General features: G+C 39.4%; 1 protein-coding gene across 4 annotated transcripts in view; it reads right to left on the bottom strand.

Annotated features, from left to right (window-relative positions):
- The window catches only part of MIPOL1 (mirror-image polydactyly 1), a 254510-nt gene that overhangs the window by 167494 nt on the left and 67340 nt on the right, over positions 1 to 19676 (bottom strand). For all 4 annotated transcript variants that reach the window (XM_048485912.1, XM_048485911.1, XM_048485909.1 and 1 more), the window contains 2 exons: positions 18730 to 18862; positions 16650 to 16755 (listed from right to left, as the gene is read on the bottom strand). In XM_048485912.1, coding sequence (XP_048341869.1) covers positions 16650 to 16755; positions 18730 to 18862 — 239 coding nt within the window. The remainder of the gene's footprint in view (positions 1 to 16649; positions 16756 to 18729; positions 18863 to 19676) is intronic.

Below are 19676 nucleotides of genomic sequence, written 5' to 3'. Positions count from 1 at the left end.
CCGGGTTGCTGTCGTGCCTTTTTTAAAATACCTGCCACAGATGCATAACTATGCATACGCAGGCATGCACAAATGAACCCCCATAGCTATGCTGACATCTCACAATACCATGATACGACCATTTGCACCTGCATGGCTATGTAGATATAAGCTGGGTAATTAAAAAGCAAAGTGCAACTGAGTAACGTGCCTCCTGCCTGGCCATTAGCTTTTCAAAAGACTCGCGAATAGTGGGATTCTCAAAAAACCCGGTTCAGGGAAAATAAAACAGAACAGACTTGCTTTAGGGGCGGGATCCGTATGAAGTCCCCCCCCCAAAACAGTTTTTTTACTGTCCTTAACCCATGTTTATTGGCCCATGTAGAACGGGCCTCACAGTACCTTTTCCATATACTTTTAGTGGTTTATCATCAACTTGCAAAAGTTTCTCTTCTTCACTTTCTTTCAATTCAATAAAATATTTTTCATTATTGCAAGCATGGGAAAAAGATCCAGACTCCAAAAGAAATAAATTCATTTTACTGCTGCAGTAATTTGTAATCATATATGTACGTCTTTTCTTTGCTTGCCCCTTTTCTTTAACTTCCTCTTTTTCTTTGTCTGTCTTTATAGCTAAAGTTTTATTAACATCACCTCTTCTATAAGAATTACTTGGTTCATTCCCTCTGCCTCTCCCAGCTGATTCTCTTTCACAACAATATTTAGCCAAATGTCCCCATTCTTTCACAGTTAAAGCAAATTACTTCACTGACATGATCCCCATTCATGATCCCCATTCAATTACTTCACTGACATGATCCCTAAGCACAGATAAGCCTTTCATTGCATTTGATACTTTCCACATCAGTATTTCTTAGATAATTCAGAACATAATTCAGGTTCAACAACTCTGTGGCCTCAAGCACAGACACTTGGTTTTCAAAACTTTCAGGCAAAGGCCCCAGAATCACATCTTCATGCTCCAAAACTTTTCCAACTGCCCTGATTTGCATAACCATATCAACCATCCATTTTAAATGCTTGTTCAAATTGTCCCCTTTTCGTTTTTGCACTGTGGAATTTCCTTTTTAGAAGTCTTATTTTCTTAACTAATTTTCTACAGTATTTTCCTTCCAAGCCTGTCCAAAGATCACAAGCAGATTTGCAACTCATAATAAAAGCACTCTCCTCATTATCTATTGTTGAAGCCAGGAGATAATACGCTTTGGAATCAGCCATTTTAAACAGTTCCAACTCATGAAGATTTGAGGCATTTCTTGCTCAGTCACATGGGAGAAATTCTGAATAGCAAGAGCTTGATTCATACGAAATTGCCAGATCAAAAAATTTAAATAATCGAAATGAGGGAGAGCAGGTAGAGTGAGACTGTTTGCCAGGGCATATTGGTTTTGAGTTTACACTGCACTCAGGTTTGCTGAAACAGCTGTTGTTGGGTTAGAGGTGCTGACTGAGGCTTGTTCCTCCAATATCTTGCTTCTTTAGGAGCTTCCTTTATACAAGCAACACACTTTGAATCAGAGAGAAAAGTATGTGCAGTGGAAATCTCTGGGCCCATAACCTTTTGTTGTATTGAAATGAATTAGCAGAACAAATAACAGGGCAGAGATGCATGTGAGTTGTTTTGTAGAACTTTACTAGATAACAAAATTAAGTTACGCTAAAAATTGGAACAGCAAACTCTATCTATACAAATGCTCAGTCTGGGTGTCTGTTCAGTCTGCATGTGCCTGTGTGTCTGCCTCGTCTCTTTTTCTGGAAGAAGAGATCGTGTGATTCTAGGCATGAGACATCAGCAGTTAACTCTTGCTTGACTGAATGAACCAGGCACTTGTAAAATCCTAACATCAAAGCAAAGGTAAAATTGAATTTCAACATTAAGATTTCTGTTCTCTATTTTATGTTCTGAATGGATCAGCATACATTATTAAGAGACAAGAGCTGTAATCACAATGTCCATAGGTTTGAAGGCATATCCTCTCTCAAGGCAAAGATAGCTTTTGGACATATGGACACAAAATGATTAGCACCATTTTTAAGTGGAAACCAGATTGATTTTAGTCACTAGAGTGAATAACGCTGCAGTAAATAGAGCAGGGGTAGGGAACCTGCGGCTCGAGAGCCGCATGCAGCTCTTCTGCCCTTGCACTGTGGCTCCACCTGAAAGCCAAGCCGGGCCGACTTATCATCCTTGCCCACCCTGCAGGCAGCATGTGGGCTGGCACAATTCAACTGCCCACGGTTGGTTGGGCCACGCCGCATGGCTTCCCCTCTTGCCTGCCCCGTTGGAGTGGGGCAGGCGCTTTCCCGGCAGCCAGTGAGGCCGAGCCGCCAGCCCCATCCTTGCCTGCCCTGCAGGCAGCAGGGCGGGCGCATCCATGCGCTTCTCAGAATGAGCTGAGTAAAAGGTAAAAAACCCTATATATATAGTGTTATCTTTATTTTAAATGTCAAAAATTATTTGCGGCTCCAAGTGTTTTCTTTTCCCGTGGAAAACGGGTCCAAATGGCTCTTTGAGTGTTAAAGGTTCCCTACCCCTGAAATAGAGGGAGCTACTGCTAATTTTTGAACAATTATTTCTGTGTAGTCTGTTTGACTTCAGACCATTTCCAAGGACTTTCAGGGTTACTGCTCCAAAGTCACTTTTATGATTTCCTGGAATGCCAGGTTTACCTTGGCAAGATTGTTTCAACCAAACCTAGTGTGCCTAAGAGTTTTTAAACTGACATTTTAATTGAAATGTGAAGCTTATTGAATTAAATGTGCATATTTAATGTCAGAGTGCCATGATATGCAAGGGAGAAAAAAGAGATAAGGATTGTGCCTGCCAAAGTGAGTGTCAGCTCAATAATTTCAAACAGTTAAATGTGCTCACAAATGCTTACAATTCAAATGTTTTACTTGATATAAACATTCTCTCATGAACTACATAAATACTGGCTATGATTTTCATTATAAACACATATTAAGGTTACTTGTTACAAAATTAGATTGTCCATATTTGAAGACAATAGTTGCAACAACATAACCATCCTATACTTAGACTACATTCTTTTGCCCCAGAAAGATAATTGTATTAAACCCATTAAGTTTAAAATACTTGTAGTCTTAGACAGATAAGAGTAAACAGTTTTTTGTAAGGTACATAGCTATTTCAAAGTTCACTTAGAAAATCAACATAGCATTTTAGCTGGAATTTGCTCATTAAATACCCATAACTGTAATGCAAATTATGTTGGAATGAGTAAAGCAAATACATAGCCTCTTTCTTTTTTTTATTAAATGTAAAATCTGCTGTTAATTACACTGGCTATGTCATATAAACTTTTCTCTTTAACTATTAAACGGAAGTCTTTACAAAAGTCATTAGAGATTCTCATTCTTTGACTTGTATAAATTTCAATATTTGTTCAGTAAAGGTTCACAGCAGTTAAATTACATTAACAAATATTATTAGATACTATGTAAGCCAACTAAGTAAAATACTTATATTGTAGGTAAAACAAATCATTGGGTGTTTACGATAATATTTGGATATGCTCATTTTTAAACAAGCTTATCAAATATCCTGTAATTCTTAGTCAAATGAGAGGGACTCAAAGTAGATTCCCCCCGAAATACTCAAATTTGTTTAGTAAGCTAATTGTTTTCTAATATGGGAGAGAACAAATATGAAGAAGCTGAACCATTCCGAGCAAGAGTTTACTGAGTCAAAGCCATGTACATATTTTCTTAGTTAAACCTGATTCTGTTGGCAAACCTTCCCACCACTTTTAAAACTACCTTTAAAAATACACTAGTAGCAAAAGAGGGTGTTAGAAATCATTCTAGTATAAACATTGATTCATGAGTCTCCAAACAACAGAACCTTAGTGGGTATGAGGAAGAGGGCATTCCCGAGAAAAGACGTCTGTTTGCTGATTTCCTAGAGGTCATCTGTGTAAATAGAGAAACTGAATAGTAAACCCAAGTAAGAAAGAAAAAAAAAATGTTAGGCGCTTTAAAACCACAGAACTCACAGTACATGTATAAAAACCCAGGCGACATATAAACACTACGCTAAACATAATAGTTACGCTCAGCACTGTATTATGATCTACATGTTACACTGTAATACAAACTCTGAAAATGATTGCAGAATCAATATTTCCTAATATTGTGACCTATTACAATTTTTCTATCATGAGGAAAATACCTACTTGTTTTCCCTTCAAAAAAGTGACAAAACCAAAATAGACTTTATTAATTCTTCAGATACTACTTGGGGCTTTTTTCCTTCTTCTTCAGGATGCACATTCTCCTACTCTTTCTTGCTAGTTTCGTCTTGCAATCATTTCTTAGTATCTTCAACAAATAAAAAGTTTAAAAAAATAAAAAGAAAGAAATTTGCTGCAATAATAGGGAGATGGTTGTGGGGCCTTTTTGTGTGATTTTGGATTTGGTATTCAGGATTAGTGGCTTGTTGAACTCTCTGTGACCTAGGATTTTCCTTAGAGCTGGTGAAGGAATGATCACAGTACATCTAATGCACAGATGTTTTCTCTTCACAATGGTTAATATGAGAGGATTTTTTTTTTACATTTAGGACAAGTTCTAATAAAGATGAAGTCTGCCTACTCTGCTAAGGCAGAACCTGACATATGTCATAAAAATGGGAAAAAAGAATTTCCTATTCTCGTTTCGTCTTTTAAATAAGGGGGAGACTAAAGACATCCTCATAATTTTATTACAGCAATAGTGAATTGCTTGTATGTGTGTTTTTCCTAGTCGTGTCATTTTTTCCTGTCAAAGAAGAGAGGGAGTTGGGGGTGGGATGAAAATGACCAAGCAAGCTAGGTTCTGCTGAAAGCAAACTCCTTCACTGCTTTTCAGTGTTTAGCAAAGGTCTTGACCTGAAGTCCTTGAGAACCTGTATGTATCTTATATTAATACTTATGTATTGTGCTTGTGCAACTAATCTATACATACTAAAAACCTGTTAACTGAAATAGATGTAATGCATTAGTGGTAGAGTGAGTACAACACGTTACTTGTGTGCTTGTACATACAAATTGTAAAATGCTGATAATCCCCAGAAAGATTCTCAGAGCAAAACTCATAGCAGAGTCCTATTAAAATGAGTATCAGCAGTTCCAAAACACTTCACTTTTTAAAAAAGGATACCGCTCTTGCAACATTAGAATAAATCAAAAAGTGCAGCAGCATAGAGATGCAGGAATAAAATAAAGTAGACCATTTTAACAGGTCAGTACTAGGAATTACAGACTAAACATAATTTACATATAAATGTGACTCTGAAGATAAAGCAATGTGTGCAAACACCGATAGAATATGCTGTCACCTTTGTTAGTTTTTGTTTGTTGTATGTATTTAGTCTGAGGTGCTCACATGCTCCTAAATTTCTAGTTGGGAACATACTGATTTTACCAAAGGATCTAAACTGTTTAGCAATAAGCAAGTGCAGAAAAACTGCTCTGCAGTATTCACATTCAGTTAGATCCAGACATAGAGATTGCGAATGAGAACATATACATTGCTTCCACTGCCTTTACTGATCAGTGTTCCTTGTCAAAAGTAATCCTCATCAGTTAAATACCCCTTATGCTTCCAAAATATTAAATTTTGTATAGACTTAGGAAAAAAAATCTGCAGCATTGGTTCTTGGTGAGCATTATCCATACACATAAACTTGAAAACTCTCCCTTAATTGTAAAATGTATGAGTATTGGTGCACATGGGGAACTCTCCTGAAGTTCCTACATTTAACATGGGAAACAGGGATTTTTTTGAGCACACAGGTTTTTCTACACGGAAGAATGAAAATATGTGCACATACATGCACATATACAGTTAAATATGAGATTATTCAGGTTCAAGGAAAATCACAGCTACATTGATTACCAAATCACACAACTAATTGAATAGATGAGTCCTGGTCCAACAGAATGATGTGGAAAAATCATTTTAAGCGAATGAATTTGTGATTCTACACTCATAAAATGTGCTTATTGTTGTGCACAGCTAGCTGTGTTTTCTGAGTAACATTTGTAGCGAAAGCAAAAGCCAACCTTTCTGCTGCAGCATACAGCTAACCCCACACTTTTAAAGAGGAACTAAATAGCTTGATTGTTTTAAACTATATTCTAAGTTCAGCAACTTCAGGATATAATTCTCTTCTCATTGAAGTCCATAGCAACCCACCTCTAATTTCAGAGATACTGAATATAACCAACAATCTATTCAAGTTTTTGTATGCACCAACACATCATCCAATTAAAGATTTAGAAAATGTATTTACATAATGTTACAATAATACAACAAAACTAAAGCTAAGTACATACTGAATAAAGAAAGAATAATTTTAGAACTGATTATTGGTAAAACTATGTTCATTACCTACTTTTAAAAATAGAATGTCACACATATTTAGATTTCTAAACACAAGGGTTGGGAACTACTGAGATCTTTTGGCTAAAGCCCAATATTGGCCTTATTTCAGTTTAATTGGAAGAGGATCTCAGATTCATCTTCTCCATGAGATATCAGGAACCTGGATTTCTCTTTGTATCAAAGGTTAATAAGAAATGTGTCTGCAAAAGTCAAACAGCATTAAATATCAAAAACTGATTATTATTCCACAGGAGTTGTTCCGTCATTCATAATCTCTCCATGCTCCAACCTTCCACAGCTAATCTTTAATGGATGACATGCAAGAATGAAAAAAGACCCCCTAAAAAGAAGTCTCCAAAGTGAGCTTTTTCACAAATAGTAGATTTTTTTCCTTCCCTGACAAGGAAAAAGGAAGAGAGACCAGTTTAAAAATGGTAAAAGGAATTGACCTAATCCTAAATATAGCTTTTATATCCTCAGATTGGGTTAGTTTTCCCAAGACAGCTCAAATTGTTGCATATTGATGGTCGCAACTTGTTCACCTTCATTCAGAAACATTTAAAAATAATGTCTTTTACATTTCATGCTAGATGTTAGGTTACATAGGCTTTAATGGGAAAAACTGCACACAATTTCAATGGGATATATAAGGAAATATGTAAAGAAACAGTGATATGACAACCATGCAGAAAAAAACTAACAGGGAAAACCTTAAAGGATACTGCTGCTGCCAACACCAGACACCAAAAGCCACAAACTCACAACAAATGAAAAGTTAACCCTGAGCTATTATTTATTGTTCTGTTCGCTTTAATATTATGTTTGTCAGGATACCTACATTTATTAGACAATATAAACAAATAAAACAAAGCTGAAATTTAATGTTAAAAAGCAACTGGCATGTCTATAGGAATATCAGTGTTAAAAAACAAACTAAGATTTTTACTCCCACTTAAAACACTGTAGTCTATGGCTAAGTTAATATTTAACAAATACATATCTTTTAGATATGGTTTTATTTTAAACCCAGCAGAACTGCAAAACCAGTGACTTATTTTTGAACTATAGTTTGGAACCTGGAAATTCTTCTGTGCCAGTTAGTAAATTAGATAACTCTTATCTTTCATGTTAGTCCCCTTGCCAATTTTCTTTCCACTCAAGATTTGTGCAGGTTGTTCTGCATTTACTCTTCAGTCCTGATATTCGCGCAAACTACAGACAGGCTTGGTCTCCGGCAGAAATAAATATTTTTATATTATAAAAACCCCTTTACATTATTGTTTAATGCTATTTGCCCAATAGGAATTACTGTTTAAGTCAGTAGCAATTATCAGTCTTTGTCAACTGCAACATGGCCAAAAGCCAAGAACCTTAATAAAACAACAAATATTAACTAACTGACAGGCAGTCTTAGTACAGAACACCCCGCCCGACATGCATAGGTTGATTGAGCTAAAAGGAGTTTTAAGGTGGTTTACAAGATTCATCCAAGCAGGTGTTTGTGACAGGCCTGCACAATTTAAGGACTTGAGTTCAAATACAGTCCCTCTTCTGTCTATTTGTGTCCTCCTGAGTGAATGTGAAATACCCACTGCTTGTGCCTCCTTCCCATACCTTAACAGGGCAGGCAGGCAAGAAAATGCTCTCTTCAACTCGGTTTCCCCTCTTTCCTTAGTTCAGAGGCATAGTGACAAGCACTGAAATTGCACCCCTCCCCACTCAGACTCCACTGCCCCAGTGCGACCTCCAAAGTGGGCCAGTGGAATCTGGGAAGGGGAGGGGTTGAGCTACCCTAGTTGTGGTAACTAAAGGCAGGCAGGCAAAGTATGGGGAGAGTGCTCCAAGACAAGCCACACATCCCCGGCTGAAGATTCCCCTGCTTGGACTCTGCCTTTCCAGTGTGACCTTTGCAGCCTTTCCTCAAAGGCCTATGAAAGCCATTCTGGGGCGGCTGATGGTGAAAATCAGAGAGGGACACCAAGCTGAGCAACCCTTCACTGCTCCAGTGCAGCCTCTGCACCTTTTCTTAGTAAGGAAGGGCTGTGGAAGCTGCACTGGGGTGGCATGGCAGAGTTCGAGGTGGACATCAAGCTGAGCAACCCCCTACCACCCCAGCAAAGCCTCTGCAGCCCTTCCTCAATGAGGATGGATTGAAAAGACTGTGCTGGGGCACTGGATTTTGGGCGCTGGCTTCCAGGCAGGGAAATCCTCAGGAGCCTGAGGATTTTCTCACTGGGAATCTGGCACCCCAGCACAGCTTCCACAGCCCTCCTCAGTGAGGAAGGGTAGAAAAGGCTGTGCTGGTGCACTGGACTCCGGTTGGGATGGGGGGCTCTGCCTGTACCCTGACCAAGTAGCACCTGGGGCTCAACCCCACCTCCTGCCTCCTCACCCCTGCCTTAGCACATTGTTACCCCTCACCTATGCTCCAATACTAGAAGAAAAATGAGATAGGATAGAGCAGGTTCATGTTGAGAAAGCTGTTGAAACAAGCAGAACATGTAGGACTCTTTGCATTTTGTATATCCTCTCTGCCTTTTGTGCAACATATTCCCTTCCTTTATATATTCACTGTGGATATTAATGTATTTGAAAAATGCATGTAAATTTTGATGGGAAATCTAATTGCAAAAAGTTCTCTGAACATACCACAATAAAATAACATTTTATAGCTGAAGTCAAGGTCTGTGTCTCTGCGTTAAGCAACACATCTAAAACTACAATTCACTGCCAGAGGATGTGGAGGTGATGGAATAGATGGCTTTAAAAAGAGATTGGACAGATTTATGGAGAACAGGTCTGCCAGTAGCTACAACCATGGTGACTGAAGAGAACCTCCACTTTCAGAGGCAGTAAACTTCTGAAGGCAAGTGCTCAGAGGCAACATCAGGAGAGGGCCTCAGCCTCCATGCCTTGTTGGACCTTCAGAGGAACTGGCTAGCCACTGTGAGACAGGATGATGGACCAGATAGATCCTTGGACCGAGCCCTCCGGGGAAGAGGCAGCCTAGAAATCTAAAATATAAATAAAAATAAAAAATAAATATAGCAGGGCTCTTCTCATGTTCTTATGACTGAAAACAGTGGGGGCAGGGGGAGGGGACGTACCTTTTGGTGTTCTTTATTGACTAGACAGCAAACCATGGCAAGAGGAGCATGCCAATATGGTTTCTTACTATCTTAATGACAAGTTGCTTGAATCAAAGTCAGTTCCAGTTCATAAGAATGGTTTGAAGCAGAGTCAGACAGTCAGTCGTTTGTTTATTGACTGAAGGCAGGGGGCCCAAAAACCAACTTTTAAAACACTAAGAGAAAAAAAATTGTTATGGATCCACTGAACAACAGAATAGCACTGTTTGAGGGTATTTATAGCTGCAATGGAAGGGGGTGGAAAATAATTGTGTGGTACTCTCATGGAAATCCTTCTGTTCATAGAAGCCCTGGAGTAGATCCAAGTCATTATTTTGCATAAGTTATTGTGTTGGGACACGGAGGTTGCTTCAAGCCATGGCAGAGATAAGATATAAACTAGGGATTTCAGATTTGTAATCAGCACCTTAGCCCTTCATTACACATACACTTTAAGAGCAACACTGCTTTCATTGCTTAGATGTGGGTGCTGGCTCCAGGGATCAGGCTGACAGACTTCAATGGATTATCTATCATGCTTATGAGTGTCAGATTAATATTCAAATGGAAAACAGTTTCTAAATGGAGAGTTAAGTCATAACATTAGGAGAAAGGATAGAAAATTCTACTGTAACTCCTATTGCTTAACTGGTCATCAAGGTGGTAGTTCGAAATTATGGCATACTATATACCACATTCAAAATCTCTTCTACAAAATATTTCCTGCATGGGATTCAGATGATTTAAATAATTCCAGATTGTTTCCCATGTTCTTTTTTTCAGTAAGTAATTACACTGTAGAATTCACTGCCAGGGCATGTAACAATGGTCATAAGCATAGATGGATTTACAAGGGGTTTAGATAAGTCTGTCAGTGGCTACTAGCAAAGATAAGTAAAGAGAACCTCCAGGTCCCAAGGCAGCAAATCTCTGAATACCAGTGTCAGCAAACGACATTTGTGGGAGGGCCTTGATTTCTGCATCCTACTTGTTGGTTGGCCAGAGTGGTTAGCCACTGTATGAAACAGAGAGCTGGAGTAGACAGACCACACGTTTGATCCACCACAGTACTTCTTATGTACGACTATTAGACAGGTCTTTGTAGGCTAATAATTTGGAAATATTATTTTGCAAAAACATTTCTCTCCAAGAATCCGTCACTCTTGTTCATCGATTTTAGCACAAGGCTTATTGATGTTATTCTCCCATCCCACACACCTCTAAGCAGCATTTTTGAACAGTTCTTTCCTCAGATACCTTTAATGATTTCTCATTCTACATTTTTAGAATACTGTACTGTCCCAAGTATGAAAATACCATCTTTAGTACATTCCTCTTTGCCTTCTTTAACTACAACTGCACTACTACCAAGAAAGTAATCACTAACAACAATACTTGAATATGAACAGCAGCCTCTAGTGGCCACAGAAAAAAAAATCCTGTAACAGTTCCCAGTGTTCCTTGAGATTTACATAAGACATAGATGCCCAAATGCACAGTGTAAAATTTAAATGAAGGACTGAAAACATTGACTCATTTTGATTTGAATCTTTTAACATGGAAGTATTGAATCTCTCTTGTTTCACTTTAAAGGTAAAGGTAGTCCCCTGTGCAGGAACCAAATCATTATTGAACCCACAAACACACACAAAGAGCTGTGACAAATCTACAGCGACTCTCTAAACTCCTTGAGTGAGATAAAACTTAAAGGCAGGTCTCCCATGCCTATGTACAATACCTCATTCACCAAAACCACACTAGATTCCCAGACCTTTGTATTCTTCCTTTATATCTGTCAGCTGCAGATAGGAATCATCACTAGTAGAGCGTTTTAAAAAATTTCAACAAGAAATTCTCCATATGTTTGCTCATATGTCTCTCAGCCCCATCCACAAAGCGAGGCAGCCAGCTGTGGTATCATGGTTTCACTGCCCTGCTGCTCCCCAAGGGGCTTCCTGGCAACACAGTGAGGTTGCACAAGTGTGACAGCCTCCCCGCCAGCAAGAAGCCCCCACTGGGCTTCATAGACTTATGCTACGCAAAAGGGTAGAGTAAGAATGCTGGCCTGCCAGCACAGCATGCTGAATGGCGAGGAGGGAACTGATTAAGGTTGGCTCCTCCCCCGACCATGGCACTGGCCCAACCCTACTAAGCCTGTGGTGGGGGCAGTGTGCAGCTGCTTTCTAGTGCAGCCCCCCTCCCTCGTGGTGGCTGCACACCATCAGATTCTCCCCTCCACTGGGGTAAATGCCCTGGAGAAGGAAAGTCTGCCAGCACGGCTGGTGCACCACTCCCAAAGCAGATTCCCTCCCCCCCCTTGTATGGGGTTGTCTGCCTCTTTACTTCTCTCCAAACATCAACAGTGGCCTAAAAAAGTTGTAACCAGAAGATATGCTGCGGAAAGCTGAATACACAGCTGAACGTTCCACTGATGTGTCCACTGCACTGCAGAAATGAACATACCTTTTGAATTTCACATGTCACCTGTTTCTTTGGAAATGTGATAAACCTCAATAGAAATGCCAGAGAAGCTCCTGTCTGAACTTATGTACATACATAACTTCATTGGTACATGTAACTTTTACAAAATAATAATGATGAAAATTTCACTGGAGATGCTCAGGGTCACATTTTCTCCTGAATTCTGTGCATACATACTCGTGTTTTTTTTTTTGTAAAATTGATAGCTTATTTTTATTATTATGTGATCTCTCCCCTCAAAATCCATGCTAAGGTTTTCTAATGTCATTTTGCAATAATGTCATCTTGTTATATTATACTCCACTGTAATGCTATCCCACAGAAGGTTAAAAAACTATAATCACGTAGACTGTAGATAGATAGATAGATAGATAGATAGATAGATAGATAGATAGATAGATAGATAGATAGATAGATAGATAGATAGATAGATAGATAGATAGATAGATAGATAGATAGATAGATAGATAACATAAATGTGGGGCTTTCTAACTGAAAGAAAAAGGAAATGTAAATGTGATAAATACCTTATAAACCTCTAGCTTCTCTTTTGCATATGTTGAAATGCAGCAATTAACACTGATTAATCATACAAAATCCCTGATATTAGATGATCTTCTGAAGAAAAAAGAACCTCAAAGAACCCAACAATCCAAATATGTGAATAATGCTATTTTTGAGGATTGTATTGATAGAGCAAATTTTATCAATTTCATCATAGTACTTGCCAGACAAATGATGTAACATAAGTCCCTTCAAGTGCAAGATTTGTGTCCCACCTCAGTTGCCCACAAAATGTGATGTGTCATGAGGTATCCATTTCTATACATGAAATACTCTCACTAGGTCAAGGTACATGTAATTTTTATCCAGTTTTCTTCCTTGGCCTTTGGTGAGCAAGGAAAGTCTATGTTGAATAAAATATTTCTCTATTCTATTATATACACAGAGGTAAAACACTGTGCAAACATCTCCAAAACAAACATATAACTTAGAATTTAATCCAAACAGTTCACATACTGTAAATGTTTAGTTGGTAGATAATCAAGATGTAACTATGATCTAGGTAGGTGTATTTTTTAAAAAATCCATGTGGTTTCCTCTAAAACAATTTTAAAAATTTGTGTTGTAAATATTTAGTGCTCTGCCAAAGTGTTCCACAATGATCAGTGTGTCTCATAATATCAGCAAGTTTCTCTCTTGTTCAAGCATGCATCTACATAAATTACTGGATTCATAGAAATTGGGACACTGCAAAATGCTAATTTTAAAGTTCCTAATACTGAATTTAATATTGCTGAGAATAATCCACACATTTCTCTAGTGAGCCCATGGCCATGTATGTAGTTTCCCCCACCCCCCTATAATCACAACCACCCTCTGAAGGTTAGGCTGAGAGAGAATGGCTCAAGGCCACACAGTGAATATCACAGAAAAGCAGGGATATAAACCCAGGTTTCCCAGGTCCTAGGTTTTTTCCACATGAGTTGATTACAACAAGTCTTGCCACTAAATGCTACATTTTTTATTTGGGGGGGCGGGTTTGCATAATGGCACCCGCTTCAGTAAGGTGTTTGGTTTTTTTGCTTCCATTTTGTGTTGGTAGTTCTTGATGGTGGAAATGGAGATGGAGACTTTTTTGAATTGCTGCTTCAATGTAAATGCACAGTAATGCTAGAGCACCTGCACAAAAGAACAAAAAGGGGTGGTGGTTGTTGTTCTGCGTCATAGATAACATCCCACCACTGCCAGGAATAATACATTTTCAGCAGTAGTATGTAGAATAAATGTAACTGCAGAGACAAGGGGGAAAATTACAGGGGGAATGGAGGGGTGCAGAATGATTTCACAGAAAACATTTTGAAGACACAGCAGTAAGTTTCCAGGAAAACCTGTGGTATAAGTTGAGCAGTAAAATTAGGTTAAATTCAGATTCGGCTTGATTCGGCTGTAAAATTATCGTTATAGCTGAATCAGTCAAATTCTTGATTTGGTATACCCAAATATATACTGAAAAATTCGGGTTCATTTGATTTTTTTGCATTTTTCTAGTGGGTTTTTTTTGCCTGTAGGGGTGCAATTTTTAAGCTAGTAGCACCAAAATTTCAAGGTATCTTCAGGAGACGCTCCTGATGATACCACCAGGCTTGGTGAAGTTTAGTTCAGGGGATCCAATTTTATGGACCCCCAAAGGTGGTGACCCCATCCTCCATTGTTTCCAATTGAAGCTAATAGGAGATGAGGGCTACCCTTTTGAGGGTCCATAAAATTGCACCTCTTGAACCAAGAGAAGATAAGTCACATTTTCTCCCCCCTTTCAACAGAGAACTTTAGATCGTCAGCAGATATTTTGAAGTTCCCTGCTCTCCTTTAATCACTGCTGAAAGTTGGGGGGGTCATTTCTTTCCTCCCCCTTTTCAGCAGAGATCTTTACATCTTCAGCAGATATCTTTAAGATCCCTGCTCTCCTTTAATCACTGTGCGGGGGAGAAGAGAAATCCCCCCTTTCAGTAGAGATTAAAGGAGACTCTCTGACAGATTCCCTGCTTTCCTTTAATTTCTGCTGAAAGGGGGGGAGAAGAGAAGTCACTTCTCTTTCCCCCTTTCAACCGAGATCTTTAGATCTTCAGCAGAGATCTTTAAGATCCCTGTTCTTCTTTAATCTCTGCTGAAAAGGGGGGGAGAAGAAGAAGAGTTGGATTTATATCCCCCCTTTCTCTCCTGTAAGGAGACTCAAAGGGGCTTACAAACTCCTTTCCCCTCCCCGCACACAACAAATACCCTGTGAGGTAGGTGGAGCTGAGAGAGCTCAGAAGAACTGTGACTAGCCCAAGGTCACCCAGCTGGCATGTGTTGGAGTGCACAGACTAATCTGAATTCCCCAGATAAGCCTGCACAGCTCAAGCAGCAGAGTGGGGAATCAAACCCGGTTCCTCCAGATTAGAGTACACCTGCTCTTAACCACTATGCCACTGCTGCTCCCCTATAAATTCCACACCAAATCCATACCGAACTCCAGGGAAAAAGAAGAGAAGAGAAGTCACTTCTCTCCTTCCCCCTTTCAAACAGACATCAAAGGAGATTCTCTGGCAGAATCTGGCTCTCCTTCAATCTCTCCTGAAAGTGGGAGTGGGGGAGAAGTCACTTCTCCCGCACTTTCAGCAGAGAATAAAGGAGAGCAGGGAATCTGCCAGAGAACCTCCTTTAATCTCTGCTGGAAGGGGGGGGGGGAGGAGAGAAGTGATGCATCTTCTCCCATGCACACATTCAGCAGAGATTAAAGGACAGTAGGAATCTCTCCTTTAATCTCTGCTTAAAGTGGGGGGAGGAGAGAAGTCAATTCTTTCTTTCCCCCTGTCATCAGAGATTAAAGAGATTAGGGATGATCCCACTTTCAGCAGAGATTAGAGATCAGGGATCTGTCTGGGCTCCCTTTAAATCCACCTCCCCCCTCAATCCACAATGAACGGGGTTGGATTTAAAGAGAGCCTGAAACCATCTAAATGCCTGAATTGCAATTCGGGCAATGGGAATTCAAATGGATTCAGGAGAATCAGGAAGGTTTAAAGGGCTCCCGTCCCTTTCAAAAGTGTTTAACTTTTTCCCTGGAGTTTGGCGTGGTTTGAGGGGGGGATTTAAAGAGCTCACTTTAAAGGAAGGTTTAAAGGGAGCTCTTTAAATCCCCCTCAATCCATGCCAAATTCTGGGGGGAAAGTTAAGCACTGTTGAAAGGGACAGAAGCCTTTTAAACCCTCCCAAACCCATCTGAATGCCCAAATCGTGATTTGGGTTCAGGCATTCACATGGGTTCAGATCCAGCTTGATTTGGGCTGACAGAATTCGGCCCGAATCCATTCGGGCTATTTGGGCTTCCCAAATAGCCAAGCCTAGTAAGCAGTGCATATGGAAAAGGGTCTGATCTTGCACTCTACTATATAACACAACATAATTCCCTCCCAAACTTTTACAATGGGAAGATGTAATGTCTTCTCATATTTCTTTGAAATAATTAAAAAGGAAACCTTGCCTTGCTATCAGCATTACAGATCTCTAGCATGCTGGACCTACACAATTCACAACAACCTTCCAAAGTATTAGTCTGTTTCAAATTTAACAAGTTTTCCACATGGCAATTATTTAGAATTCTGATCCCCATCACACATCCAATTCAACAACCAAACTTCCAATTTTTGCTCTTTCTCCTCCCCGACCTTCAGAACTGAAGTGAACATGTAAGCATCTCCATGCAAAGGTCTTTGGAAAGAGGGGGTAGCATTGCTCTGAAGAAAGCTAAAACAATAAGAAGGTATTTGAACTGCTGGCTGAAAGGTAGTGGCAGTGATAATCATTATTTCCCTTGTTTGTTCAGAACCTTCCAATAAAACAAACAACCTTTTTGTGATTGGATTGACATGGTGTTAACAATGCATTTAATGCCCACTCAGAATGAATACAGGTAAAGCTCTCACTAATACCAGTACCAGGATGTTAAAGCCACCCATTTTCTAAGCAACTTTAAACAGCCTTGCATAAAAAAGTCAAACTGTCCCTCCTTCAGCAAATATATCTAATGTTCATTAAGGCCACGTCATATAGCAACCAAACCAACAGTACAAACCATATGGCCATCTGTTAAAGGATCATCTACTATACCTGCAGCTCTCTCTGCAATCTTGGCTTCTGCAGCTCTGCCATGCAGTTCTAAGTCCAGCTTTATAGTCTTCAGCTCCTTATCCTTTTCAGACAGCTTCTCTTGAAGCTGAATTGAAGAAACAGACAGTAAGTTGCCATCTACATGTGAAATGCATGGGCATTATATTAACGTACAACAACAATATACATTTACATTTGGATCCTATGACCTTGTTCCTCTCAAGCATCTCTCCAGCTGCTGCAGAGTCTTTCCTCCAACGTGACACTCATTTCCTGTGCCACTAGCACATCCCTGTGGATAAGACTGAGGTTCCTGTATGCATGCAGAAGTGCTAGGGGCAGAGGTAGTGAGCCACAGCAGAGGAAAACCTCTGCGACAGATAGAGGCAGAAGGGGAATGAGGCTCATAGGAGATAATTTGTATTTTTGTATACCTCTCTCCTGCTAACAAATCAAATACTTAGCTATGATCACTAGAATTTGTTTTCATTTTCCCTAAAAACTCAAATGGTTCTGTATGGCCAAGTTTAATTTCAAAATTTTAGATTAAAAAGATAAAGCCTGAGGAATGACGATGTATAGACAAGGATGACAAACACACAGGCCACAACCCAAAGATTTAGGGCAGGGGGTTCATTCAGGGCAGATCCCAGATTAAACACTTAGCACAGGGGTAGGGAACCTGCGGCTCTCCAGATGTTCAGGAACTACAATTCCCATCAGCCCCTACCAGCATGGCCAATTGGCCATGCTGACAGAGAACTGATGGGAAGTGTAGTTCCCTGAGCTGGTTTAACAACCTCCACTTGAAAAGGATCAGTTAGTAGGTGATGTGAAAGACCTCCACCTAACTCCCTGGAGAACTGCTGCCGGTTAGAGTAGACAGCAATGATCTTGACAGACCAGTGGTTCCTATAAGGCTACTTCATGTGCAATAAATCCCATGAAATGGGACTCTTGGGGGACTGGGAAGTTATTTGTACTTTTCAATCAACTACCCTGTAATGCCAAGTAGCAATTTTTTTTCTGAAACTGCAAGGTTTCAAAGGCAGTTTTTGATGATATATGAAAGACTGCTTTTTGAGAAGCTAAGGCCCCTTCCGCACACGCAAAATAATGCGTTTTCAAACCACTTTCACAACTGTTTGCAAGTGCATTTTGCTATTCTGCACAGCTTCAAAGAGCACTGAAAGCAGTTTGAAAGTGCATTATTCTGCATGTGCGGAATGAGCCTAAGACAAATTTTCAGCGAGCATGAACAAATTCTTGGGAATATCTAAATATTTTGGGCAGAGGTATCCTGACTGCAATTTACAAAATCAAGACAAGGAACATCAATATGATCATCAAGTATTAATATGTTTATTTATAATCCATATTTAATTCACATTTACAGTATGTGGGCAGCTACATCTAAGACTATATCATTAAAAAGATCAATACTTCACAGTTTATTTAAAAGAGTGCGCACCCCTCAAAGAGGGAAGGAAAAAAAGAATTTACTAACTAGTTGAGTAGCTCAATATATTATAGAATATAACAATAATCAAATGAGTTATACTCTGTTCCACAGAAAGATGATAGTTCTGTCAGTTGAGGTGAAGGGGCTGAGAAAACTGTATGCTTCTGCACTAGAATACAGTTGCCAACAAGAATGAGAATTATCATTCATTTTTGCACATTGCCTTTGTCAAAACCATTATTTGGGGCATTATTTTATTTATTGGATTTGTATTCAAACTTTCAAATGGATGAGGGGGTGGGGTTGGGGGAAGGGAGGGAGGGAGCGAGGGAGCGAGGACGCAAGGCTAGGTAGGCACTAGGACCCAGGCGGAACATTCTTCAACAAAGAAGGTCTGGAATACTTTGTTCTGTGGTGGAGAAAGCCAAATATTCGAAGGTTCTCCAAGTAAGACAAAAATTTATATGCCTTCATATCTTTGTATAAATAACCAGTGATGCCAGTAATGAAAGGTCAATGCAAACTAAAAGCCCCTACAAATTAACAAATCATTAATAAAATAATAGCTCTATCTGGTTAACCAAAACCAGTGAGTAAAGTTGAATATTTCTATTGTACCTTTTTATTGTTTGCTTTTAGAATGTCCAACTCCTTTAAGAGGAATGCAACCTCCTGTTTCTTATTTAGGTCTTCTGTGACATGAAAGGGATTCACAAACTCAGATGCAACTTCTCCTTGCTTTTCAATAGAACTATAATGAGGAACAAGACATCATGGGTCAGTTCTACAAAGACACTTTCATCCAACCAGACATTTGCTATATTCACTCATCTCAGCAATAGAGTACATGCTTTGTATTTGAGATGAAGCTCCCAGTACACTTGCTAGTTGGAGGCAAGTATTGGTCCAGCTGAAGCAATGATTCCATTCCATTTTGCTGCATCCGAAATGAAACAGTGTGCCTGGGAATAACTGCCACATAGTCATTATGGAACAGTTATGTAAGTTATCTAATAATGAGCATCCAGATTTGCCTTCCTCTTCCCCTTTCTTCTTAGAACTCTATTATATGGCAGTTATTTCCAGTTGAAAATTACATTCAATGCCATGCCAGAAAGGTGGTATATAAATGCATAAAATAAATATATTCTCTTGTAACTTGCTGTATAAATCTGAAAACTAATACTTCTTAAATGTGTGCCGGTAGCTATTTTTGGGTGGTGGTGGGGAAGCAATTTGTTATAAACATCCAACCAACATGGAAATTAATAGGACGTGAAGTCTATTTGTAGGAGAGAAAAAGACGGTACTGCAAAGCTGGAATTAGCCTGAAGAGAAATCTAGGGATCAAAATGATGCTTGGATTAAGGGCTACCGTAGACAAAGCAGAGAGCCAGGATTAAGCAATTCAGAGTAGACAGAAGGTTAGAGCACACTGTTCCAATGCCCTGTCTGTGAATTTCTCTCAACATTGCTTTGAGCAACAGATGCCAAACTCAGCTAAACCAAACAAGGAAAACACCTGAACCCAGATTATTAAAATGATCATTAAAATGAGCTTAATA

The sequence above is a fragment of the Sphaerodactylus townsendi genome, linkage group LG02 (assembly GCF_021028975.2).
Source record: "Sphaerodactylus townsendi isolate TG3544 linkage group LG02, MPM_Stown_v2.3, whole genome shotgun sequence".
Taxonomy (NCBI): Eukaryota; Metazoa; Chordata; class Lepidosauria; order Squamata; family Sphaerodactylidae; genus Sphaerodactylus; species Sphaerodactylus townsendi.
This window is presented reverse-complemented; position numbering and strand designations above follow the sequence as displayed.